This window comes from Petaurus breviceps, unplaced genomic scaffold (assembly GCF_028583685.1).
Source record: "Petaurus breviceps papuanus isolate PSGF00001 unplaced genomic scaffold, PetGlider_PUasm1.0 98, whole genome shotgun sequence".
Taxonomy (NCBI): Eukaryota; Metazoa; Chordata; class Mammalia; order Diprotodontia; family Petauridae; genus Petaurus; species Petaurus breviceps.
This window is the reverse complement of record NW_027187460.1, coordinates 15,002,385-15,030,121: the sequence shown is the minus strand read 5'-3', so window position 1 is coordinate 15,030,121 and position 27,737 is coordinate 15,002,385. Positions and strand designations below refer to the sequence as shown.

Below are 27,737 nucleotides of genomic sequence, written 5' to 3'. Positions count from 1 at the left end.
ACAGAGTTGAAATGTGAAACCAGATCCATTATTCGTTCTACTATATATCACACTCCCTCCCTAAAGCAATAAAGTACTAAAAGTTATATTTCTGGCCCAAGTTTCAATAGCTAGTTAGGGGCCAAGTAAGGATTAGAACTTTGATCTCTTTTTCCAGGGCTCATTCTGCTGGACCACATTCCTCTCTTTCACAGAGAGTCAATCAAGGATATTTCAGAAAGGAATTTGATTTTTTTAAATGGGAAAGTATTCTAAAGAAACAATTTCCTTACAAAACAGCTAACTGCCTAATTAGATATGACTGTCACACACATTTATTATGAAGGGAAGGGGAATACAGAAAGGTAGAACCATAAGGGACTTCCCATGTCATTTCTTCTACCCCTCCATGAAGCAAGAATCTCCCCAGGAGCATCCTGACAAGCCATTCTGTAGCTAATAAATAATTTGTTCTGATTCAACATTCCATCTTTATGCCATCATTTTAAAATATTTCACATGCTAAGAAACTCAAATAGAATATTGAAGACAAAAAAAGATATGATCATGTCAAAGACAAGTCAGTGATATCAGTCACTGTGTGGTTTATATAAAAAATCATGTTAACTCCAGACTTGAGGGGGAATCTGACACACTAAAATACCTATGGCTACGGAAGAGATCCCTTTTTACTTAACTTTCAGTGAGACTGGCTTTGATTTACAAAGTTCTCTATATAATTACAGAATCTTAGGGTTAGAAGAGAAGTTAAAGGTACCCTATCCCCATAAATGAGGCTTGAATTCTCATCAAACAGACCAGACTATGAAACAATCTATTGTTGACTCATTTTCGGTCATGTCTGACTCTTCATGACCCTATTTGAGGTTGTCTTGGCAAAGATACTAGGAAGGTTTGCCATTTCTTTCTTTCTTTTTTTTTTTTTTTTAAGCAATCGGGGTTAAGTAACTTGCTCAAGGTTACACGGCCAGTTATTTCTGGTTGTGGTGCTGAGTGTCTGAGCCCGGGATTCGATCTCCAGGTCGTCCCAACACTGGAGCCGGTGCTCTTACTCGCTGAGCCACCTGGCCGCCCCGTTGCCATTTCTTTCTCCAACTCATTTCACAGATAAGGAAACAGGCAAACAGGCTGAAGTGACTTACCCAGGCTCACATAGCTAAGTAAGGTCTGAGGTCAGATTTAAACTCAATAAGATGAGACTATCTGACTCCAGGCCTGACATACTATCCACTTCACCACTTAGCGGACCCCATTTACCACACACAAAATGTGGGCAATAAAAGTTTGCATGGAATCAGACCTGTATTAAATGTACAAATGACCATACATTTATTACAAACCTATGTCTAACTGGACAAGAGTCCTCAACAGGAAGGAAAAGAAGAGATAATAAAGTTTGATTAAGTCAACTCAATCAGTTCAGTCATTACCAGGACATAATGCTGGCCTGCTGTGGCATGGTTTAGTTGCAGGGGTAGGGAACCTGCATCCTCAAGGCCACATGTGGCCTTCTAGGTCCTAAAGTGCAGCCCTTTGACTGAACCCAAACTTTACGAACAAATTCCCTTAATAAAAGGATCTGTTCTGTAAAACTTGGATTCAGTTTAAAAGGCTGCACCCAATGACTTCGAAGGCCTCAAGGTAACAATTCCCCACCCCTGTGTGGAACCAGAGTTAGAAGAACTGGGTTTAAGCTCCTGCCCTTCCACATACCAGGTGTGTGATGTTGGGCAAGTCATTATCCCCAATATCTTTCGTACCCACTGTCTAATCTCTGAAAGACATGGCCCCATCTTAGTTCAGCTGTCATCACCTCTCACCTGGATTACTGAAGTAGTCTCCTAACTAATCTTGGTCCCCCTGTCTAAAATCTTTCCCCTTTCTAATTTATCCACCATAAGGATGATAAACTATTAATCCTAAAGCACCAATTTGAAAATGCCATTCTGCTGCTCAAAAAATGTCAGTGGCTCCCTATTGCCTCTATTGGTAGCTAAAAGTCCTTCATGATCTGTCCCCCTTCTCTCTTTCCCCCTTCATGAACTCTACATTCCAACTCTGGCCTTCTAGCTGCTCCTCATCTATAGCATTCCATCTCCAGGCCTTCACACAGGCTGGCCCTCATGCCTGGAATATGCTTCCCCTTCTCACTTCAGCATTTAGAAACCCCAGCTGCCTTTGCATTCAGAAAAAGAAAAAAAAATTAAGAATGACTTGAAGGGCCAGGCACATTTTTTGCACTAATTGATGAGCTTAAATATAAGCTCAGTTACCAACTCCTAAATGAGTTTTCCCCAACCCTCCCCCTCACCATCCCTGGATCCAGCTCTGGGTATTATCCTATTATTATTACCTTATCTTAACCCAGCTCCATCTTATCCTACCCCAAAGTTATCTTGTCTATGTTGTGTATTTATTCTTATAAAGACTGTTGATTAACACATCGGGTCTCTGGGCATGGCTTCTGGATGTACAATCTAGAAAATGGTTGTCTAGGTGAGGAGCAGCAGGAGAATAGTTGGATGTAATGTGGAGCATGGTATAGCCTGGGAGCAGCTAGATACCGTGTTTCCCCGATAATAAGACCTATCCTGAAAATAAGTCCTCCCCTTACTGTGTAAGATTCCTCTAAAATAAGCCCTTCCCCGAAAATAAGCCCTATTGAGATTGCTACTGTAGTGAAGATGATCCCCTGCGCTACACGCTACATTACGGTACCCTCTGTATGCACCGTCCCCCCTCCCTGTGAAACGCATGCCGTGCTCCGAGCTGCATCCAATCAGAGCTGTAGCAGTGAGCGCATCATCCTGTTCTTCCCCAGTGATTTGCTTATTGAATAAAGGTACATTTTTTTGTTCACATTTACCTGTTTATTAAAATTGCTGTCAATGTTCATTAAAATAAGCCCTCCCCTGAAAATAAGCCCTCTGGTGTTTTTCTGTCCAAAAAAATAATAAGACAGTGTCTTATTGTCGGGGAAACACAGTATAATAGGTTAGATTAATCTGCACCCACTCCCTCACCAATCAAGACAACTTAGAACCAGGCTCATAGTAGGTGATTGACTAATAGATGCCTGCTTATTGACTAAACTTATCTAAGCTTCAATCTTCACATGTGAAAAATGGGAATAAAAATACCTGAACCTACTTCATAAAGTTACTGAGGACCAAATGAGTACATTTGGAAGAATTTTATAAACAGATACTTTATAAATCTTAAGGTTTTATTTTTATTATTATATAAGCATCTAAATATAGTGACTATATCAACTGCTGTTAAAGAAGCAATAATTGTAGTGGTGGGCAAACAGTCTCAAACCCAGGGGAATTTCATCATGAATTTTTAATTACTTTTAATTACTACTCAAACCATATAAATGTAGCATTCTTATATGCTCTCATAATGATTATCTGTGGCAAATGGCTAAAACTAACAGAGCAGAGATTTAAAAACCACACGTGAAGTTGAAAAATGCTAGAAAGCTGATGTGAGGCTCTCAAAACTTGGCAATGCCAGGAAACCAAGGGTCCCAGATGGTGAAGAATAGTCTTTGGCCCACATGTGTCCTTTTCTGGATGACTCCACTTGTCCTGTACACCTAGGAAATCTATACTGAACTTTGTCAGTGTGGCAATTTTAGAACTGGAAGATACATTAAAAATAAGTGAGTCCAAACCTTCATTTTAAAGACAAGGAAAATGAAAACTAGAAATCAAAAATAAAATGATTAAGGTCACCCACAGCTCAGGGCAGGGCCCAGGTTTCCTCACTCCAAATCCAGTACTCTTCCCATGGTGCCAGAATGCCTCTGATTATAGCTATGCATCTTCAGACTACGTCTCATATGAGCAAAAGAGTTTTGTTAAAAAGTCATAAAATAAACAAGAAGCAGGAGAGCAAGGTAATAAATCAAAGGTAGCAGTAAGGACCAAATTGTTTTAATTTGAGGATTACTCACCTCATCACAGGCCCTAATTTAGGAAGGGCATAAGCTGCTAAGTCTAGGAGGCAGAGGAATGAGAAGTAAGGAGGAGGAATAACAAAACAATTATATGGAATTTTACAGTTTGCAAGAACTTTACATACATCATCTAATTTGATATTCAAAAGAACTTTGTGAAATAGGTCCTGTAGGTACTATCTCCACTGTACAGATAAGAAAACTGAGGCTGAAGAGAGAAGGTAAGTGATTTGCCCAGGTTCACACAGATGGCAAATATCTAAGTCAACATTCTAACCCATGTTTTTCTGACTCCAAGTACAATGTTCTATCCACCATGTGATACTACTTCTCCAAAAGAAATGAGTAGTAATTAAAATTTTACCCAGCACCTATAATGGACAGGATTACATAGAAAAGAAACAGAAGGAAATTACCTCAAGATGCATTGGAGAAGGAGTCAGAGCATTTTAGGAAATGAGGTAGTCAATCCCCCAAGTCAGTACAAGAGGGAGCTGCTCCCCACAACTGGCTATGCAAGGGAAGGTCACTTTGACCATGTAGACAGTCATCTCAATGTTCCTCCTTCACCCTGAAGAAGATTAAGGAGGGAAAGGGAACAAAGTAGGAGAAAAAGAAGCTCCTGAGTAATGAGAGTCCATCTCCTTCACAACTTTAATCTATCATTGGTCCAAAGTGTCACCTAGGGAAGAACATCTGAGAACTTCTATTATTTGTTTCTAGATTGGCAATACTTGCTTCAGCCTGTCTAACAATCACTGATTAGTCAATACAAAGTTCTATTGTTGTTGTTGTCTTGTTTTTATTTAATATTTTATTTTTTCCCCAATTACATGTAAACAAACAATTTTTAAAATTAGTTTTTAAAATTTGGAGTTCCAAATTCTCTCTATCCCTCCATCCTCATTGAAAAGGCAAATAATTTGATTTAGGTTATACAGCAAAAGAATGGGGCAGAGAAGCCATCTTTGTAATAATAATAATTAGATCCCTACAGACAGAGAAAATACATGGTACAAGAGGAATAGCTGCCATAGAGAGTTGGAAAAATTCCCACCAAACTATCTTTATATTAAGTAGAAGACGATGCTTATTTTCCTGGATAAAAACACAAAATATGACAAGAAATGTATTGTCCCAGGATTCATTAACCATACTAATAACCTGATTTTTCTTCCAGGGGATACACAGAAAGGCATTTCAAATGAATTCACTTGTTGATCATCTGTCTGACATATTTAAGGACAGCTTGACTACAAAAATATGGCTTAGCTAACAAGCTCCTCTGCCCATTCCATGGGAGAATTACAAACTATGTCTGAGACCATATTGAGTCATATACAAGTTGTTTGAAATTCTACTTTTTACTTGCACAGTTGTTGGGTCATAATGGAAAGACCCAGCCGCTGAAACCATTAACTATTTCAATATCATTGATCAATATAAATTCTCTCAACATTTTAAACTTAAAAGGGACACAGATACAACTAGCAAGCTTGACCTGTATGGATGAAAACCTAGTAAATCAGACAGAGGAAAAGTGATCAGACAGGTGGGAAGAGAACCAGGAAAGGAAAGTCTCATAAAAATGTGGAGAAAAGAGAGTATCAAGTAGAAAAAAATAAGCAATTGTGTCAAAAGCTATGAGAGATCAAGAAGAACAAGGATTGAAAAAAGGCATTAACACTTGGGGATTAAAGAGATAATTGGTAACTTTGGAGATAGCAGTTTCACTTGAATAGTAATGTCAGAAGACAGACTGCATAAAGTTAAGATGAGAATGAGAAGGTAAATGGAGACACTGATAATGGATAGCCTCCTCAAGGAGTTTGGTCCCAAAAGGCAAGAAGGATATGGAATGGTAGTGTGAGGAAATAGATGGATCAAGGGAGGATTTTTTGAGGATGTGAGAAACATGAGCATGACTGTAGGAAGTGTGAGTTAGCCAGGGAGAAACTGAACATTGGAAAGATTAAGTATGGAAAAAAGAAGCAATCTGATGAAGAAAACAGGTTGTAATGGGATCACTTGTACATGAAGAGAGGTTTGCCTTGGCAAGGAGAAAGGCCACCTCTTCATGGGAATGAGGGTTGAAGGAGATAATGGTAGTATCAAGATGTGAGAAGAGGATGAAAGAAGTTAAAAGAAAGCAGATAAGGACAAGTGTAAAAATGGGATGGACTACCATAGGAGGTAGTGAGCTTCTCTCCTGAAAATCTTCAAGAGAAGTTAGGTGACCACTTACTGGAGATATAGAAGAATACATTCTACAAGGGTTGGTTAAGAAAAGCTCTTAAGTTCCTTCCAATTCTAAGATTTCATGATTCTATACAAATATTCACAATATGTCCATCAAGTTCTCTGCCCTATAATAGGCCCCATGTAAATAGCTTTCTGTCCTCTCTAAACTGGGGAAATAAGAGAGAAAACCGAATCTGATTAAGTCATAGAAAAGTTCTCAGTATATAAAGTTCCACCTCATATTTAAGAGTGACTTAATCATCTCTTAGGTAACAAAAATCATACATTAAGACATTTACATTACAAGACTTACAAATTTAGTATTTTCTTGTTTTTATTCTACTTAAGTTTTAGCTACATTTATGGCAGGATTTCTTATTATTTTATGAATAAAATATAGCTTCTCCTACTGATTACATTTGGGAAATGCAAATAAAGATGTTAAAGCTTTTTTTTTTAATGGGATTTGGTATTTATAATCTTCATAGGATCTGGTGATGCAGATTTTAAAGTGAATATGCACTCACTTGAAGTCTATAACCTAATTAAAAAGCTAAAATTCCTGCAGTCTTTCATGTTGTCAATTACCCTCACACTGACCGTAAATTATCAGTGTAGAAGCTCAATATAAATAAATAATGTTGGCATTTTAATCTTTAAATGAAAAGAATACAGTGGCTTGGGCAGTTAAGTGGACTAGTCACTGTGCAAGGAACTACTTATTGTTGGTTTGTCTAGCAACACATTGTTATTCTTATTGCTAAGCGCATATGGTAACTCCTGACATTTAAAAATTAGTGAAGGGGCAGCTAGATGGTGCAATGAATAGATCAGCAGCCCAGGAGTCAGGATGCTTGAGTTCAAATCTGGTCTCAGACACTTCACACTTACTAGTCATGTGGGCTTGGGCAAGTCACTTAATCTCAACTGCCCTGCATTCCCCGCTCCAAAAAGCGAAAAAAAAAATTAATTTAATTTAAATAAAAATCAGTGAAGACAAGGGTATAGGGAAAATCTAGGTAATATGGAAAAAAGATGTAAAAATATATATATTTTTAAAAATCTAGGACCCACAAACCATTCTATGTCATGCAGAATCTCGGAAAATATTCTAAAAACTTCTGACATGCTGAATTAAGATACAAGTTTAAAAAAAGATGAACTTAATGCAAACTGCAAAAATGTGAAAATATTAATAAAAATTTCATCTTAGCAAACTTACAGTGACTCAGGCTATGGATTAATGGATATAGATAGACAAACACATAGAGAGACAGAGAGATAGCCAGATAGATAGATAAGACACATTCTGCCCATACCTTCTCCACTTTTGTGTTGATTAGTGGGTTCAGTAGTAGTAAGTGGCCTGAGTGGAATGATGATATCATCAATATTAACCCCTTCTTCCTTGTGCTTTTCGGATGCATGTGAAAGTAGTTCTGACTGACTTGGTGAGAATAGGTTGCAAAATTTACACATGAAGATGGAATGTTGTTCTGTAGAAGAAAAAGTAACATACATATTACTTAATTGAGAAATCATATGCTTTCCATTTACAAAGAAGATACTTAGATATGCATTAAATAATAAAAAAGGCAGAACTATTCAATTCATATTTTGCTTTTATTATTTTTCTACTAAAGAGAAGAATCCTCCTGTTAGATTACATAGAACAAAAACGTTGGAGCTCTGCGAGAGTGCATGAGCTTCATCTTAAAATAATGAGTTCTTAATCACTCAAGGTTCTGAAGAACAGGCTTGCTTTTGGTCATTCTACAGAGAATATTCCCATTCAAGTCCAAATTGAATTTGATGACCTCTAAGATACCTTCCAGATACATAATTCTGTGAAATAGCTCTTCTCAATAGTAATCCATTCTGCTTCACATCTAGTCCAAGGCCATACACAGAGTAAGCAGCCAACAAATACATACCACATTGAAGTGAATTAACTGAGCAACTGCTCTAACACAATGTTCTACGATTATGGCATACACGAATTTTCTGGTAATATTTGTCCATAATGGTGTCCCTTTGATACTTCAGAATCTAGATTCCTTAAGTGGAGCAGTCAAGATGGCAGAGAGTACATATAGGCAGCAACCCAGCTGAACTCTCAATATTCCTCTCCAAACAACTTTAAAATAGCACCTCAAATCAAATTTTGAAGCAGCAGAGATAACAAAAGGTCAGGGAAAGACATTTTTCCAGTCTAAGACACACCAGGGTGGAGACCTACTCAGTATCCACTTACTCAGCAGCAACACCCGGTGTGGATGTAAAAGTTGGCAGCAGTAGCATCTTGGGGGGCTCTCAGCTCAAAGATGATAAGGAAATCAGACAAGCGGTAAGCAAGAGGTTACAATAAAACCTTGATGTAATACTCATTGCACTGGTTAGCAACTCTACTGCTCATACACAGTTCTGGATCACAAGCTTCCAGAGCAGAAAGGAATTCTTGTGGTCAGTCACAAGGACGCTGGGGTCCTGGTCAAAGTTCCAAGGTACAAAGAAGTCCCAGTACTTGGGCTAAAGAAGAAGAGACCTGGCCATAGTACCAAAGTCAAAATGTGCACTAATGAAGTGGCTGCAGGGGAATAGGGGCCCTTCCTGGGTATAGACCAAGGGAATAGTGACCAAAACTCTCCCAGGATAATACCACTTCGCGAGCACCAAAAGCATGAAAACCTCAAGATCTAGCTCTGAAAACAGCAGAACAAAACAGTGGGGCAGGGTCTCCCCACCCCAAAGTGAGCAGAGCCCAATTTTAATGTAAAGTTCAAAGTCAAGATGTAGGCTTGGAAAATGAGTAAACAACAACATGAGAACTCAACCATAAAAAGGTGCTATGATGGAAGGGAAGACCAAGACTAAAACTCAGAAAAATGTAACAATGTGAAAACAGATACAAAAAAAGTCTCAAAGAAAAATGCAAATTGGACCCAAACTCAAAGGTAATTCTAGGAAAAGCTAAAGAAAGAGATGAATCATGGAGAAAAATTTGGAAACATAAATTAAAATGAAGCAAGAGAATTATGAAAAGGGAATAAACAACTTCATAAAAGAGGCAAAAATGAATAATGAAGAAAATACCTTAAAAAAAATTGGGGGTCAGAGTCAAGATGGCAGAGTAGAAGCAGGACATACGAGCTTCTCTGGCTTCCACCTTCCCGAGTCAATGTAAAAACGCAACTCTGAACAAACGTTGGAGCTGCAGAACCCACAAAATGACACAGAGAAGCTAACCTCCCACTGAGGACAACCCGGCAGGATGGCAGGAATTGGCCAGCTCAGCGCTCTGGGGGCCAACCCCAGGCCCACCTGAACCAGAGATTTTAGCCCCAGGGCGGGCCTGACTAGCCTTCGGCCAGAGGGACTCCACATCACCAGCAGCTGTGGCGATCCAGAATTATCAACATATAGATGCAAAGAACAAAGTGTGATGTCAGTGCAGTCTGGACTTTAGGACCCAGTAAGTGGGAGTGAGCTGGCTTTTGCCACCTACGTGAGAAGCCATTGAGACGGCCCGCACAGCCAGCCAGCACCGCCAGCCAGGACCATGTGGCAGCTTCAGCTCCTGGTCTGCAGAGTATAAGAGGACCAAACGAGCAGTCTGAGGGGTAATCGCTCATGCTTCAACCTGCTTGGACCTGGATATCAGTCTAGGGTGGAGGTCCTGGGGTGTGTGACCAGCTTGCCAGAATGTGTGGAGACTTCTGAGAGGGCACCAAACTAATACCTTCGGCAGCTGAGAAAACCCCAGCATTTGGGACGAAAGCGCCCTGTCTGGTGGCAGAGTCCTACTGTGGCAAAAAGCCCAAAAGTCAAGTGACTGAGGGGCGACATGACCAGGCAAAGGAAACAAAGCAGACAGAAGATTCCAACATTAGACTACTATTTTGGGGACAAAAAGGAGAAAAGCATGGAACAGGAGGAAGACAGTGAAGTCAGAAGTCCTACATCAAAAGCTTCAAAGGAATATAAGACCTGGTTACAAGCCACAGAGGACCTTAAGAAGTAGATAAGAGAAGTGAAGGAAAAACTGGAAAGAGAAATGAGAATGATGCAAGAAAATTATGAAATGAGGGTCAACATCCTGACTGAGAAAAATCACAACTTAAAAAATAGACAGACTCAAATGGCAAAAGAGGCTCAAAAAGGCAATGAGGAGAAGAATGCCTTAAAAAGTTTAATTTGCCAGATGGAAAAAGAATCTCAAAAGCTCAATGAGGAGAATCACTGCTTTAGAATTAGATTGGAGCAAATGGAAGCTAATGACTTTATGAGAAATCAAGATGCTGTTAAACAGATCCAAACAAATGAAAGAATAGAAGGCAATGTGAAATAAATCATTGGAAAAACCACTGACCTGGAAAATAGATCCAGAAGGGATAATTTAAAAATTATTGGACTACCTGAAAGCCATGATGAAAAAGAGAACATAGAAATCATCCTCCAGGAAGTTCTCAAGAAAAACGGCCCTGATGTTTTAGAACGAGAGGGCAAAGTAGAGATTAAAAGGACCACCAATCACCTCCTGAAAAGGTTCCCAAAAAGAAAACTCCTATGAATATTATAGCCAGGTTCCGGAATTCCCAGATTAAGAAGAGAATATTACAAGAAGCCAGGAAGAAACAATTTGAATACTATGGAAATACAAACAGTATAACCCAGGATCTGGCAGCTTCTACACTGAGGGATTGAAGGGCTTGGAATAAGATATTCAGGAGGTCAAAGGAGCTAGGATTAAAACCAAGAATCACCTACCCAGCAAAACTATCATGTTTCAGGAGAAAATATGGTCATTCAGTGGAATAAAGGACTTTCAAGCATTCTTGATGAAAAAAAACAGAGTTGAATAGAAAATATGACATTCAAATACAAGAAGTAAGAGAAGCATGAGAATGTAAACAGGGAAAAGAAATCATAAGGAACTTATCAAAGTTGAACTATTAATATTCCTACATGGAAAAACAATAATTGTAACTAATGAAACTTTTCTCAGTATGAAAATAGTTGAAGGGAACAGAAATATACATATATATATATATATGTATATATTTATGTCTATATATGAGGATATATGGGCATATGAATACATATGTGAATGTGTGTATTTATGTTTACAAGTATACATAGATAGAGGGCACAGGACCAATTTAACAGGAAGAGATGATACTTAAAAGGTGAAATTAAGAACTGAGAGAGGAATATAATGAGAGGAGATGAGAGGAGATGGGGACAGACAGAATGGGGTAAACTATCTCATATACAAGAGGTAAGGGAAAATGGTTACAATGGAGGGGAAGAATAGGAAGGCAAAAGGGAATGGATCAACCTTATTCTCACTGAATTTGGCTTGGGGAGGGAATGAAATACACACTGAATAGGGTATCTCACCCTCCAGGAAAGTAGGGGGGAAGGGGATGAAAGGGGGGATGATGGAAGGGAGGGCAGGATGGGAGGGAGGGAAGTTGGAAGCACCTACTTTTGTATTTTTTTTAATTTTTTTAAATTTAATTTAATTTTTTTTAAAGAAAGAAATAGAAGAAAATATGCTTCATTCTGCACTGAGTTTACCAGTTCTCTATTTGGAAGTGGAAAGCTTATTTCCTCATGAGTCCTTTGAATTTATGATTGGTCACTATATTGATTAGAGTTACTAAGACTTGATTTTTTAAAATTGTTTGGTTTTTGAAAAAAATATGCTGTTACTATATAAATTGTTCAGATATACTCCATTTTATATCAGTTCATACAAATGTTTCTAGGTTTTTCTAAAACCATTCCCTTCATTATTTCTTTTTTTTATGCTTTATTAACTTCTGATTTACATCATTCGTTTCCACCAGATTTTGAGTTACAAATTTTCTCCCCGTTTTTCCCCTACCTACTGCCCCAAAATGGCAGTCCCACAGGATATCCCCTCCTCCAATCTGCTCTCTCCCTTTTGACTTTTCCAGTGGATCTCTATGCCTCAGTGCCTGTATATCTTATTTCCCAATTACATGTAAGATGGTATTAATAATAGTATATATGTACACACACAATATACATACATATATATATTTGAATATTTGATTTTAATACTTTCAATTCCAGATTCATTCCCTTCCTTCCTCGTCACACACCCTTACTGGGAAGATAAGCAGTTCAGGGAAGCACCCACTTTTGAAAAGGGACAGGATCAAAGTATAGAACAGAACAAGTGAGAGGTGGAATAGGAGGGAGGGAAATATAGTCAGTCTTTTACAATATATCTACTACGTTATTGTTTTGCGTTAGCTACACATGTACAACCTATACTGACCTACTTATCTTCCCAGTAAGGGTGGGTGACAAGGGAGGAAGGGAATGAAGCTGGAATTCAAAGTTTTAAAATCAAATGTTTAAAAATATAAGATAGATAGATAGATAGATAGATAGATAGATAGATAGATAGATAGATAGATAGACAGACAGATAGATAGATAGATATAGATATACTATTTTTAATACTATTTTACATGTAATTGGGAATTAAGATATACAGGCACTAGGGCAAAGAGATCCACCATGCCCTACTGGAAAAGTCGAAAGGGATATAGGAGAAAATATGGGAGAGAGCAGATAGGAAGAGGGGATATCCTGTGGGACTGCTATTTGGGGGAGGGGGGGGTAGGAGAAAAATGGGGAGAAAATTTGTAACTCAAAATATGGCAGAAAAGAATGATGTAAATCAGAAGTTAATAAAGCATTTGAAAAATGAAAAAAATTATCAAATGGTAGAGGAGGCATAAAAATTCACTGAAGAAAAGTATTCCTTAAAAAACAGAACTGACAAACAGAAAAAAGAGGTACAAATGCTCACTGAGGAAAAAAAAATCCTTAAAAATTAGAACTGGACAAGTAGAAGCTAATGACTCCACAAGACACCAAGAAACACTCAAACAAAAGTCAAAAGAATGAACAAATAGAAAAAAAATGTGAAATATCTCATTAGAAAAACAACTGACTAGGAAAATTAGATGCAGGAGGGATAATTTAAGAAACACTGGAAAATACAGGGAGAACAGATGGCAGAGTAGAAACAGGATTTCCATGGGGCTCCGGCTCTCACCTCCTCCAATTCATGTAAAAAGTGATTCTGAACAAACACTGGAGCTACAGGACCCACAAAATGATACAGAGAAGTTAACCTCCTGCTGAGGACAGCCCAGCAGGCTGGCAGGGAGCAGCCACCACAGCGCTCGGGGAGCTGACCCCAGCCCTAGAGAGCTGAGGTTTCAGCCCCAGGGCAGGCCTGACCAGCCACTGGCTGGAGGGACATAATCACCAGCAGCTGTGGTGGTTTCGAGAATTACCAACACATAGATGCTAAGGACAAAGTGAGAGATCAGTGAGGTGTGGACTTTGGGATGCAGTAGCTGGGAGTGTGGTCGGCCTCTGTCCCTGGGGCAAGAAACTGCTGAGGAGCTTTGGCTGTGCAGCAACCACCACATGGTAGCTTCAGCTCCTGGCCTGCAGAGTATAGGGGGATCAAGCTCCCAGTCTGAGGGGTAATCGCTCTTTCTTTAACCTGCTTGGATCTGCATTACAGTCTAGCGGGGAGGTCCTGGGGTGTGTCACCAGCTTGTCAGAGTGTGTGGAGGCTTCAGAGAGGGCACCCAACTAATACCTTTGGCAGCTGAGAAAACCCCAGCATTTGTGATGAAACTACCCTGTCTGGTAGCAGAGTTCTACTGTGGCAAAAAGCCCAAAAGTCAAGTAATTGAGTGGCAACATGAGCAAACTAGGGAAGTAAAGTAAACAGAGAAACCCAACTGTGCACTCCGACTTTGGGGACAAAAAGGATCAAAGCATGGAACAGGAGGAAGACAGTGAAGTCAGAACTCCTGCACCAAAAGCTTCCAAGAACAATATGAGCTTGTTACAGGCCGTAAAAGACCTTAAGAAGGATTTTGAAATCAAATAAGAGAAGTAGAGGAAAAATTGGGAAGAGAAATGAAAATGAGGCCAGAAAATTATGAAACGAAGGTCAACAATGTGGCTGAAGAAAATAACACCTTAAAAAACAAACTAATTCAAGTGGCAAAAGAGGCTCCAAAAGCCAACGAGGAGAAGAATGCCTTAAAAAGCTGAATTTGCCAGATGGAAAAAGAATCTCAAAAGCTCAATGAAGAGAATCATTCCTTCAGAATTAGTTTGGAGCAAATGGAAGCTAATGACTTCATGAGAAATCAAGATATTATTAAAAATATCCAAACAAATGAAAAAATAGAAGGCAATGTGAAATATATCATTAGGAAAACCACTGACCTAGAAAATAGATCCAGGAGAGATAATTTAATAATTATTGAACTACCTGAAAACCATGATCAAAAAAAGAACCTAGAAATCATCCTTCAAAAAATTCTCAAGGAAAATTTCTCTGATGTTTTAGAACCAGAGGGTAAAATGGAGGTTGAAAGAATCCACCAATCACCTTGTGAAAAAGATCCCAAAAAGAAAACTCCTAGGAATATTAGAGCCAGATTCCAGAGTTCCCAGATCAAAGAGAAAATATTACAAGCAGCCAGGAAGAAACAATTCCAATATTGTGGAAACACAATTAGGATAACACAGTATCTGGCAGCTTCTACACTGAGGGATTAAAGGGCCTGGAATATGATATTCCAGAGATCAAAGGAGCTGGGCTTAAAACCAAGAATCACCTACCCAGCAAAACTGAGAATCATGTTTCAGGGGAAAAAGTGGTCATTCAGTGGAATAGAGGACTTTCAAGCATTCTTGATTAAAAAAAAAACAGTTGAATTGAAAATCTGACATTCAGATACAAGAAGCAAGAGAAGCATGAGAAGGTAAACAGGGAAAAGAAATCATAAGGAACTTATCAAAGTTGAACTATTTACATTCCTACATGGAAAAATGATAAATGTAACTTATGAAACTTTTCTCAGTATGAGAACAGTTGAAGGGAATATAAACCCATATTTTTATGTATACATATATATGTCTATATAGGAGGGTATACAGGCATATGAATACATATGTGAATGTGTGTAAATATGTGTACAGGTATACATAGAGGGCACAGGACCAATTTAATGAGAAGGGATGGTATTTAAAAGGTGAAACTAAGAGTTGAGAGAGGAATATAATGAGAGGAGATGGGGAAAGACAGAATGGAGTAATCTATCTCATATAGAAGAGGCAAGGGAAAATGGTTACAATGGAGGGGAAGAATAGGAAGACAAAAGGGAATGGTTCAACCTTATTCTCATTGAATTTGGCTTAGGAGGGAATGACGTACACACTAAATGGGGTATCTCATCCTACAGAAGAGTACGGGGGGAGGGAATGAGAGGGGGAGATGATGGAAGGGAGGGCAGGCTGGGGAGGAGGGAAGTTGGAAGCACCCACTTTTGAAAAGGGACAGGATCAAAGTAGAGAATAGAACAAGTGGGAGGTGGGATAAGAGGGAGGGAAATACAGTCAGTCTTTCACAATATATCCACTATGGAAATGTTTTGCATAGCTATACATGTATAACCTATACTGAATTGCTTATCTTCCCATTAAGGATGGGTGACAAGGAGAAAGGGAATGAATCTGGAATTCAAAGTTTTAAAATCAAATGTTTAAAATATATATGTATATATATATATACACACACTTATTAATATTATTTTACATGTAACTGGGAAATAAGACATACAGGAACTGGGGCATAGAGAGCCATCATACCCTACTGGAAAGTTGGAGGGGGTATGGGAGAAGGTATGGGAGAGAGCTGATTGGATGAGGGGATTTTTTGGGGTGGTGGATACGTGAAAATCAGGGAGAAAATTTGTAACTCAAAATCTTGCGGAAATGCATGATGCAAAGTAGAAGTTAATAAAGCATTTGATTAAAAAAAAATACTAGATTACCTGAAAGTAATGATTTAAAAAATAAAAGAACCTACACATCATATTTTAAGAAATTATCAAGGCAACTGCCCGGATACTCGAGAACTAGAGAGTAAAATAAAATTTCAAAATATCCATCAATCACCTCATGACTCCAAAATAAAAACTCTCAGCAATATTATAGCCAAATTTCAGAACTCTCAGGTCAAGGAGAAAACATAACAAGTAGCCAGAGAGAAATAATTTGAACATCATCAGGATTATACAAGATTTAGCAACTTTTTCTTTAAAGAGGAAAAGGGCTTGAAATTTGATATTCCAGCAAGCAGAGGAGCTAGGACTGCAACCAAGAATAACCTATAAATAATCATTAAAGGGAAGAATGGATATTTAATGAAATAAAGGACTTTCAAGTATTCCTAATGAAAAGACAAGAGCTAATGCAAAATCTGACATTCAAACATAAGACTTAAGAGAAGCATAAAAAGGTAAACATGAAAGAGAAACCATAAGAGACTTAATATGTTTAAATTTTTCATTTTTATATAAGATGATACTTGGGGCAGCTAGGTGGCGCAGTGAATGGAGCACCAGCCCTGGAGTCAGGAGGACCTGATTCAGCCTTAGACACTTAACACAAAACTAGCTGTGTGACCCTGGGCAAGTCACTTTACTCCAATTGCCCTACCTTCCCCTCTCCAAGAAGAAAAAAAAAAAGATGATACTTATAATTCCAAAGAATTTTATCATTGCTGAAGAGCTACAAAGACAAAAGGCAGGAGTGTGAACTATGTTAGGATAATCCCACTTCCCTCCCCCACACACACAAAAAATGAAGGAGTGAGAAAGAATGATGCACTGGAAAAAGGAAAGGAAATGTAGAAGGGAGAAATTTTTCTCACATACAAAAGGAATGCAAGGAAGAATTTTTACAGTGGAAGGGGAAATGGGAGGAGGTGGAAGACAATATTTGAACCACATTCTCATTGGAATTAATTCAAAAAGGGAAGAACATATATGCATAACCAGCTGGATATAGAAATCTATCTGACTCAAGGAAATAGGTAGGAAATAAGAGATATGGGACGGGTTAATAAAAGGGAGGGTGGATTAAGGGAGGCAATGTTCAGACACAATGAGGGACAAGATAAAATAGGAGAGAAAGATAAACATAAGAAAATAGGATGGAGGGAAATATAGTTAGTGTTCGTAACTCTCAATGTGAATGGAATGAACTCACCCATAAAATGGAAGTGGATAGCAGAATGGGTTAAAAAACTGAATCCAGCAACATGTTGTTTACAAGAATGTTCTTGTTTTTTTATAAGAGACATATCTGAAACAGTAAGACACAGAGAGAATTGAAATAAAAGGCTGGAGCAGAATCTATTATGCTTCAGCTGAAGCAAAAAAAGGCAGGGATAGCAATCATGATCTCAGGCAAAGCATAAGCAAAAACAGACCTAATTAAAAGAGATGAGCAGGGAAACTACATTTTGCTAAAAGATATGACAGACAAAGCAGTAATGTCAAAAAAAAATTACAGCAAATTTCTCTGATAAAGGTCTTATTTCTCAAATGTAGAATTTATAAAAATAAGTCATTACCAAGCTGGAAAATGGTTAAAGGATATGAACAGGCAGAAGAAATCAGAGCTATCTATAGTCATATAAAAATTTTTCTAGATCACTACTGATTAGAGAAATCTAAATTAAAACAATTTTGGAATACCACCTCACACCTATCAGAAATGACAAATCCTGGAGGGACTGAAGAAAAATAGGTATAGTAATAAAGTGTTGGTAGAATTATGAATTTATCCAATCATTTTGGAGAACAATTTGGAACTATACCCAAAAGGCTATAAAACCATGTGTACCTATTGGTACAGCAATACCATTACGAGGTCTGTACTCCAAAGAGATAAAAGGAAAAGACATTTATATGTATAAAAATATTCATAGCAGCTTTTTATAATGATAAAGAATTGGAAATTGAGGGAATGCTCAACAACTCAGGACTGAACAAGTTGTAGTATATAATTATGATGTTCTATGAGAAGTGAAAAGGGGTGGGGACTTGGGGGGAAAAACATGGGGAGATGTATATGAACTGATGCAAAGTGAAATGAGAAAAATTGGAAGATCACTGAGCACAGTAATAACAAGGCGGTAATAAATGATCAACTATGAAAGGTTTGGCTACTCTGATCAATATGATTATTCAAGACATTTCCAAAGGATTCATGATTTAAAAAAAAAAATGCTATCTACCTCCAGAGAGAGAAATTATCAACAAGTAGAAATTGAAGTGTAACTCTCTCACTTTGTTTTTTGTTACATTTTTAATTTTTTTGTATATAGCTAATATGGAAATACGTTTTGCATTATTTCACATGTCTAACTGATATCATTGTGCTTCCCTTCTCAGTGGGTAAGGGATGGATGGGAATGAGAGAATCTGGAACTCGAAATTTAAAAAGAAAAGAATGCTTAAAATAAATAAGTTTATTCTTGAAAAATAAATAAATGCCTTTGAATAAGGAAATAGATGGTACTTCTTTTATATTGTGTTCTACTCTATCACTAACAGAGCTATAGCCACATCCCAGTATCTACATACATTAAACTCAATGTAAATTGACTGAAATTTTGTATAGTTTAGCATAATGTTAGTTGACAGTAAATGTCTATTTGCATGTAAGTTATAAAATTCCCTAAAAAGATACCAGTAGCACTAAAATGAATTCAATGACTGTAATCCTAAATTATTTAGAAATGAGATTTAAATGCAGAATGTCACAGGAGCCAAAACTTTTTTTTTATTGGTTGGCAAAGGGAGTTATGATGAAAAATATTCCTTTAATTAACAAAGATGGGAATCTTGCTACTTCATGCTAACAAATTCCTATTAATGACATCATCACCAAAAACAAACACTGACAGAAAGTTCTTTATGTTCACAACATTGGACTAGATATATAGTGTATGGAGGTTAGTCAAATAACATTCTTCCTTCTTCAATAGTCTTCAGTGGATCAAAGATGGATTCAACATTACAGAGAAAGACATGCTAAATCAAAGTTCTATAATCAATGAAATATTTTTGAGGTACTTATAATGTTAATTCACAGAACCACAGAATCTTATACCGGGAAGGGACCCAATGAGCTGGCTGTTCCAACCCATACCTGAACAAGATCATTTCCTAACTGCCTTTCTCTGGACACTCTTCAATTTATTCCTACCTGAAACATGGCAACCAGATATGTTCTGAACAAGAGAAAAACACACTGGGATTAACAACTTCTTAGTCTTCAGCATTATGATTCTCAACCCCAAACTCCCTCAATCAAAATAGAGTGTCCAAGTTCTGAAAATATCTTGGGGGTGTGTCTTTCTTTCCACACTGCTACTGAAGGCTCCCATCTGGCACTCTCAAGTGCAAACATGCACTAGAGAGCCAAAGATTCCAAGTCCTAACATTGTTCCAGCCCCCACTTCAAGTCCTCAGGGGTGGCTGAGCCACAAAGTCAACAGGGTGGGTCATTGGGGGTTATGGCACTTCCCCCCATCCCACCATAGACAACTCCACCCCTTGAGTCCTAATGCATCCCAGGGGGATGTAGCAGAAAAGCACACTTACTGCTCCTGCCTTGCTGCAAAGTTTTCATCTTACTCCTGCCAGGGTCCTGATGCAGGCAGCTCTCTGCTCTGGTTGCACCTTGCCTGGCTACTCTCAGGTTGTGGCTACCTGCTCCATAGTCACTGCCTTCTCCACTGGGTTGCGGTCTCTCTAAGCTGGTCTAGGACACTGATACTTCTGAAATTCTCTCAAAGCCTCTAGTAGAAAAGGGCACATCCTCCTACTCTTGGGAAGGGGCCCATACTCCACATTCCCATCCCTTGGGGGAGCTCCATAGAATCATAGCTACCACAATAACTGGAAAGCAATAGACAACTATCCTAGTACCACTAAATCTCCTAGTTTCTACAAAGGGGGTAACAATCTTACTTTCTATCAGAGGTCTCCTTGTTCTCTCAGAGGTCTCCTCTCTCAAGCTTTGATGAGTGATCCAATATACAGGGCTCCAACTGTCTTAACAGAGTAACAGAACTATTTACATACATCACCAGACCGAGAGCGCTAACATCTGGGTTTGCAAAGCCAGGGGGCTTGTTAACAATGGCTGCCCAGAGTCTTGTCCAGGAAATGAAGGGTTCTCAAACAAAGGATCCTTCCCATGAGTGAGCCCCCAAGGCAATATCATTCTCCCAGAATATATATATATATATATATATATATATATGTATATACTTTCAACTAATAGACACAGAGCCAGAAGGCACCAAAAGCTACATGACTCAGTACCTGATTGGCTCAGATCCAGAAGGTGTTCTGAACCCTTCATGACTCAACACCTTGTGTTGCAACTGTGAATCACCAGGGTTCAAAGAAGATTGATCCTTCAGATGTTTATACTTTAGCATTAGCCTGGGAAACTGAACTCCTTAAAAAAAAAGATCCCACTTTGCTTGCACTCACACTACTCTTCTCCTATAGAATTTAAGCTCCTTGTGAATAGGGATTCTTTATAATTCTGTCTCCATCATCTAGTACAGAGGTTGGCTACATAATAGGCACCTGATTAATTAATGAAGAAAATATTCCACTCAAGCCCAATGCCACTTTCTCCTTTTTCCAATAATAAGATCATACATATTTAGAGCTGAAGGGAACCTTAGAAATTTTCTAAACTAATCCTTTCATTTATGAGATGGCAAAATTGAGACTTCAAAAAGCTAAGTGATTTGTCCAGTCACAAAAATTAAAAAACACAAAACAGTCAAGGTCTTGACTCCAAATCCCACAATATTTTCAATTTCACCACTCAGACTTTACCAGGCAAGTCAAATGATGCCATAGTCCATCACTGCCTTAAAAAATAACAGCTGTGCTTTCTATCTCAAGATAGCATGATTTGGGGAATAAAGTCAATACTCAAATGCTTGAAAATCATAAAATCCCTGAATCTTAAGGTAAATCTAATAAAAAGAAAAATATGAAAGATGTGATGAAAAAACAAATAAGCACTTCCTAGATTCTAACTTCCTTTTTTCCTTATTATGAGGGTCAGGTTTAAGTTCTCACAGAGAACTTAAAAGAATGTTGTTCTGTGGGGGACGAGCCAAGATGGCAGCATAGAAGTAGGAAATTCTGTGACCTCCCCCCAAAACCACCTCAAATACCTATAAAATATGACTCTAAACAAATTATAGAGCTACAGAATCCACAATGAGACAGAGAGAAACAAATTTCCTGCTGAAAGAAGCCTGGCAAGCTTAACAGCACACTGGGAGCCAAGCCCAGCCCCGTGAGAGTCTGCGGTTTTGGCGTCAGGGCAGCCCCAATAAGCAGAGGCTGGAGCTGACTTCAGGAGAGTGAATTACCAGCAGCTGTGGTGGTTTCCAGAATTATCAACCCATAAACACCAAAGAGCAAGTAAAAAGTCAGTCAGAAACTCTGTTGGAAAGGAAGGGGAAGGTCCACCCTGCCCCCCAAATGAGAGGTGGCAGAGTTGCAGCGGCTACAGCTGCTACCACACGTAGCTGCCTCCAAAGCTCCTGATCTGCACATCATAGGGGGACCAAGCGACCATTCAGAGGGTAATCACTCTTGCTTTAACCTGCTTGGAACTGGATTACTATCTTGGGTGAAGGTCCTAGGGTGTGTGGCCAGTGGGTCAGAGCTTGTGGGGGCTGCAGAGAGGGCGACCTCCTAATAACTCAGGCAGCTAAAAAACCCCAGTGATTTGGGACATAGCTCTCTCTATTCTGGAAGCAGAGTTCTACTGTGGCAAAGAGCTTAAAAGTCAAGTAATTGAGTGGCAACATGAGCAAGCAGAGGAAGATAAATAAGCAGAGCAATCAAACTTTAGATTCCTTTTTGGGGGTCAAAAAGGATTAAGGCATGGAACAGGAGGAAGACAATGAAATCAAAACTCCTGCACCAAAAGCTTACAAGAAAAATATGAGCTGGTTACAGGCCATAGAGGACCTTAAGAAGGATTTTGAAAATCAAGTAAGAGAAGTGGAGGAAAAATTAGGAAGAGAAATTAAAATGCTGCAAGAAAATCTTGAAAAGTGAGTCAACAGCCCGACTGAAGAAAATAACACCTTAAAAAACAGATTAACTCAAATGGCAAAAGAGGCTCCAACAGCCAATGAGGAGAAGAATGCCTTAAAAAGATGAATTTGGCCAGATGGAAAAAGAATCTCAAAAGCTCCTGAAGAGAATCATTCCTTCAGAATTAGATTGGAGCAAATGGAAGCTAATGACTTCATGAGAAATCAAGATACTATTAAACAGATCCAAACAAATGAACAAATAGAAGGCAATGTGAAATATCTCATTGGGAAAACCACTGACCTGGAAAATAGATCCAGAAGAGATCATTTAAAAATTATTGGATGACCTGAAAGCCAAGATAAAAAAAAAGAACCTAGAAATCATCCTTCAAGAAATTCTCAAGGAAAACTGCCCTGATGTTTTAGAACCAGAGGGTAAAATAGAGGTTGAAAGAATCCATCCATCACCTCCTGAAAAAGATCCCCAAAAGAAAACTCCTAGGAATATCACAGCCAAATTCCAGAGTTCCCAGGTCAAGGAGAAAATATATAAGCAGCCAGGAAGAAACAATTTGAATATTGTGAAAACACAATCAGGATAACACAGGATATAGCACCTTCTACATTAAAGGATCGAAGGGCTTGGAATATGATATTCCAGCAGTCCAAGGAGCTAGGACTAAAACCAAGAATCACTTACCCAGTAAAGCAAAGTATAATGTTTCAGGGTAAAATGTGGTTATTCAATGAAATAGAAGACTTTCAAGCATTCTTGATGAAAAAATAAGAGTTGAATAGAATATGTGATGTTCAAATACAAGAAGCAAGAGAAGCATGAGAGGGTAAACAGAGAAAAGAAATCATAAGAAACTTATTAAAGTTGAACGATTTATATACCTACATGGAAAAAACAATAATTGTAAATCATGAGACTTTTTTATGTATAAGGACAGTTAAAGGGAATATATATGTCTATCTATGTATACATACATATATATATTTATATAGGAGGGCATATGTGCATATAAATACATATGTGAATGTGTGTAAATATGTGTACATGTGTACATAGACAGAGGGCACAGAATCAGTTGAATAGGAAGGGATGAGATCTAAAAAGCAAAATTTAGAGGCAAGAGAGGAATATAATGAGAGGACATAGGGAGAGACAAAATAGGATAAATTATCTCATAATAAAGACTTAAGAGAAAACTGTTACAATGGAGGGGAAGAACAGGAAGGCCAAAGAGTGGGTCAACCTTACTCTCACTGAATTTGGCTTAAGGAGGGAATAACATATACACTCAGTTGGGTATCTTATCCCACAGGAAAGTAGGGAGGAAAGGGATAAGAGGGGGGATGATAGAAGGGAAGGCAGATTGGGGAGGCAGGGAAGTTAGAAGCACACACTTATGAAAAGGGACAGGGTCAAAATAGAAAATAGAGTAAGTGGTAGGCGGGATAGGATGGAGGGTAATATAGTCAGTCTTTCACAATATATCTACTATGGAAATGTTTTTGCACAACTATACATATACAATGTACAATGAATTGCTTATCTTCCCAGTAGGGGTGGGTGATGAAGAAGGAAGGGAAAGAATCTGGAAATCAAAGTTTTAAAATAAAATGTTTAAAAGATTATTATTATTATTATTATTATTAGATGCAACTGGGAAATAAGATATACAGGTACCATGGTATAGAAATCCATCTTGCCCTACTAGAGAGCGGGGGAAAAGGGGAGAATATAAGAGAGAGCAGACTGGGGGAAGGTGTATTCAGTAGGATTGCTATTTTAGGGTGGCGGGTAAGGGAAAGATGGGGAGAAAATTTGTAACTCAAAATCTTGTGGAAATGAATGTTGAAAAATAAAATTTTAAAAAAAAGAATGTTGTTCTGCCTTTCAACTCTAAGACAAAATGAATTAATGCAATTATTAAGTAGTTGAGTTAGTGCAAAGTAATTTTGCTGGAATAACTTTATGCTTTAAGGTACTTTTTTACTTTAAGAAGAAATTTTCCATATGCACGGAGTTAAAATTTACAGATGAAAACTTATCATTTTTGGTTGCCATGTATACCTTTCAAGAAGAGGTTCTTCATTACTTGACAGTTTAATTTTTTGAGAATCCTACAAAGTTATCTATTAACTAGTTATCCCAATGGTCTTCCTTTCTTCTGGGAAGAGTGTTTTGGGTTTTTTTGTTTTTGTTTGTTTTTTTTGGGGGGGGGGGAGGAGATTAAAGAGAGTGTCCACACAGGTGGAATTTAATATAATCAATTTTTCTCCCCTTCTCTTCCTATTTTAAGTTATTATAGCTTGAATTTTGGCTGACCAGGAAAAGAGCTCCCATTTGCAACACTATTCCTTTGGAACTGACATCTATATCATAATTTTTGCCTGAAGTCCTGTTTTCTCAAAACCAATTGTAGGAGGGTATGTATGGTCAGGACACAAGTCAGTACCGAGAAGTCCCAGCTAGTGTGTATTAAACCCTATTATTAAAAGTTTTCTGACTTCAGTTGGGGGAGTAAACAAATGCCTGGGTTTATAATTGTGTAAGCAGCATGTCTTAGAATGAGACTTAGGCATAGGCAAACATAGGCACTACTTCAGAGAGATGGAACAGAAAGAAAATAAAATTATTTAACTCCTATTTTGTTTCTGTCTTATCTTTTTTTTCAAATGCTTTCTCTACTTCTAGTTTTACATCATTCATCTCCACAATATTTTGAGTTGCAAATTTTCTCCCCGTTTTTCCCCTACCCACCACCCCAAAATAGCAATCCCATTGGAAATCTCCTCCTCCAATCTGCTCTCTCCCATACCTTCTCCCATAACCCCTCTGACTTTCCAGTAGGGCACGATGGATCTCTATGCCCCAGTGCCTGTATATCTTATATCCCAGATACTTGTAAAATAATAGTAATAATATTAATATTTTATTAAATTATTAATATAATTATTTTAATTAATTTAATGAATATAAATAATTAAATTAATATTAATAATACTATATATTATTTTTAGACATTTTATTTTAAAACTTTGAATTCCAGATTCATTCCCTTCCTCCCTTGTCACCCACCCTTACTGGGAAGATAAGCAATTCAATATTGCACAATAGGCAAAACATTTCCATAGTGGATATATTATAAAAGACTGACTATATTTCCCTCCCTCTTATCCCACCTCCCACTTGTTCTATTCCCTACTTTGATCAGGTCCCTTTTCAAAAGTGGGTGCTTCCAACTTCCCTCCCCTCCAGCCTGCCCTCCCTTCCATTATCCCCCTCTCATCCCCTTCCCCCCTACTCTACTGTAGGGTGAGATACCCCATTTAATGTGTATGTCATGACATTCCCTCCCTAAGCCAAATTCAATGAGAATAGGGTTGACCCATTCCCTTTTGCCTTCCTGTTTTTCCCCTCCATTGTAACCATTTTCCCTTGCCTCTTCTATAAGAGATAGTTTACCCCATTCTGTCTCTCTGCATATCCTCTCATTATATTCCTCTCTCACCTGTTAATTACATTTTTAAGTATCATCTCTTCCTATTAATTTGGTCCTGTGCCCTCTATCTATGTATACCTGTACACATATATACACACATTCACATATGTATTCATGTGCCTATATACCCTCCTAGATAGACATATATATGTATGTATACATAAATATATAGGTTTATATTCCCTTCAACTATTCTCATACTGAGAAAAGTTTCATAAGTTACAATTATCGTTTTTCCATGTAGGGATGTAAATAGTTCAACTTTGATAAGTTCCTTATGATTTCTTTTTCCTGTTTACCTTCTCATGCTTCTCTTGCTTGTTGTATCTGAATGTCAAATTTTCAATTCAAGTCTGGTTTTTTCATCAAGAATGCTTGAAAGTCCTCTATTCCACTGAATGACCATACTTTCCCCTGGAACATGATTCTCAGTTTTGCTGGGTAGGTGATTCTTGGTTTTAAGCCCAGCTCCTTTGATCTCCGGAATATCATATTCCAAGCCCTTCGATCCCTCAGTGTAGAAGCTGCCAGATCCTGCGTTTTCCTGATTGTGTTTCCACAATACTGAGATTGTTTCTTTCTGGCTGCTTGTAATATTTTCTCCTTGATCTGGGAACTCCCTCATTTCATAATTTTCTGGCCTCATTCTCATTTCTCTTCCCAATTTTTCTTCCACTTCTCTTATTTGATTTCAAAATCCTTCTTAAGGTCCTCTATGGCTTGTAACCAGCTCATATTGTTCTTGGAAGCTTTTGGTGCAGGAGTTCTGACTTCACTGTCTTCCTCCTGCTGTTCCCTGCTTTGATCCTTTTTGTCCCCAAAGTAGGAGTGCACAATTGGGTTTCTGTTTACTTTGCTTGCCTCGTTTGCTCATGTTGCCACTCATTTACTTGACTTTTGGGCTTTTTGCCATGGTAGGGTTCTTAGTGGAGAACGAAACAGGGGAGTTTCGTTCCAAATGCTGCGGTTTTCTCAGCTGCCAAAGGTATTAGTTGGGTGCCCTCTCTGAGGCCTCCACACACTCTGGCAAGATGGTCACCCACCCCAGGACCTCCACCCTAAAACGCAATCCAGATCCAAGCAGGTTAAAGCAAGAGCAATTACCCCTCAGACTGGTGCTTGGTCCCAACCCCTACACTCTGTAGGCCAGGAGCTGAAGCTGCCACATGGCGGTGGCTGCATGGCCACAGTGCCTCAGCAGCTTCTCCCTCCAGGGGATAAAGGCCAGACTGCACTCCAAAACTACTGGATCCCAAAGTCCACACCCTGACTGACCTCTCACTTTGTCCTTGGCATCTATGGGTTGATAATTCTGGAAACTGCCACAGCTGCTGGTGATCTGAAGTCCCTCCAGCAGGTGGATGGTCAGGCCCGCCCTGGGGCTATATTGTGTGGGGCTGGGCTTGGCTCCCAGAGGGCTGTGCTGGCCACTTACTGCTAGCCTGCAAGGCTGTCCTCAGAAGGAGGTTAGCTTATCTGTGTCATTTTCAGGTTCTGTAGCTCCAAAGTTTTTTCAGAGTCACCTTTTACGTGAATTGGGGGAAGTGGAAGTGGAGCCCGATGTAAGTCCTATTTTTATTCTGCCATCTTGACTCCACCTGTTTATGTCTTATCTGACAAAGAGAACAGACTTCAGAATGGAACAAATAGAATTAAAAGAAAACCGAAGTTAAGGTTTGCTGATTTGTTACAAATTTAACAATTTTGAATAAGTTCGAGTCTCTTGGCCTGCAAGAATTACTCTCTTGTATACTTACAGATATGGTTGCTAAACCACTCAATGATAACCAAGGAAGTGTGAAAAATTAAAAAATAGAAAAATAAGATGTCACTGATTGAAGACAGGCAAAAATGGCCATTTATTTCTACAAACTGGAATACGGTGAAACTGGTTTTAGTTCCCGGTAACATAGAATTTCTGAACAGTTGGAAAGGGAACCAGTAATCACCAGCATAGTTAGACTAATAACCAGACTAAGTCACATCAGATTAAGCACCTTTT

The 27,737-nt window shown here is 38.4% G+C and overlaps 1 protein-coding gene across 2 annotated transcripts in view; it reads right to left on the bottom strand.

Annotated features, from left to right (window-relative positions):
* Window positions 1-27,737, bottom strand: part of ZFAT (zinc finger and AT-hook domain containing) — a 317,464-nt gene that overhangs the window by 229,142 nt on the left and 60,585 nt on the right. For both annotated transcript variants that reach the window (XM_069081280.1, XM_069081281.1), the window contains exon 2: window positions 7,525-7,701. In XM_069081280.1, the coding sequence (XP_068937381.1) occupies window positions 7,525-7,701 (177 nt within the window). The remainder of the gene's footprint in view (window positions 1-7,524; window positions 7,702-27,737) is intronic.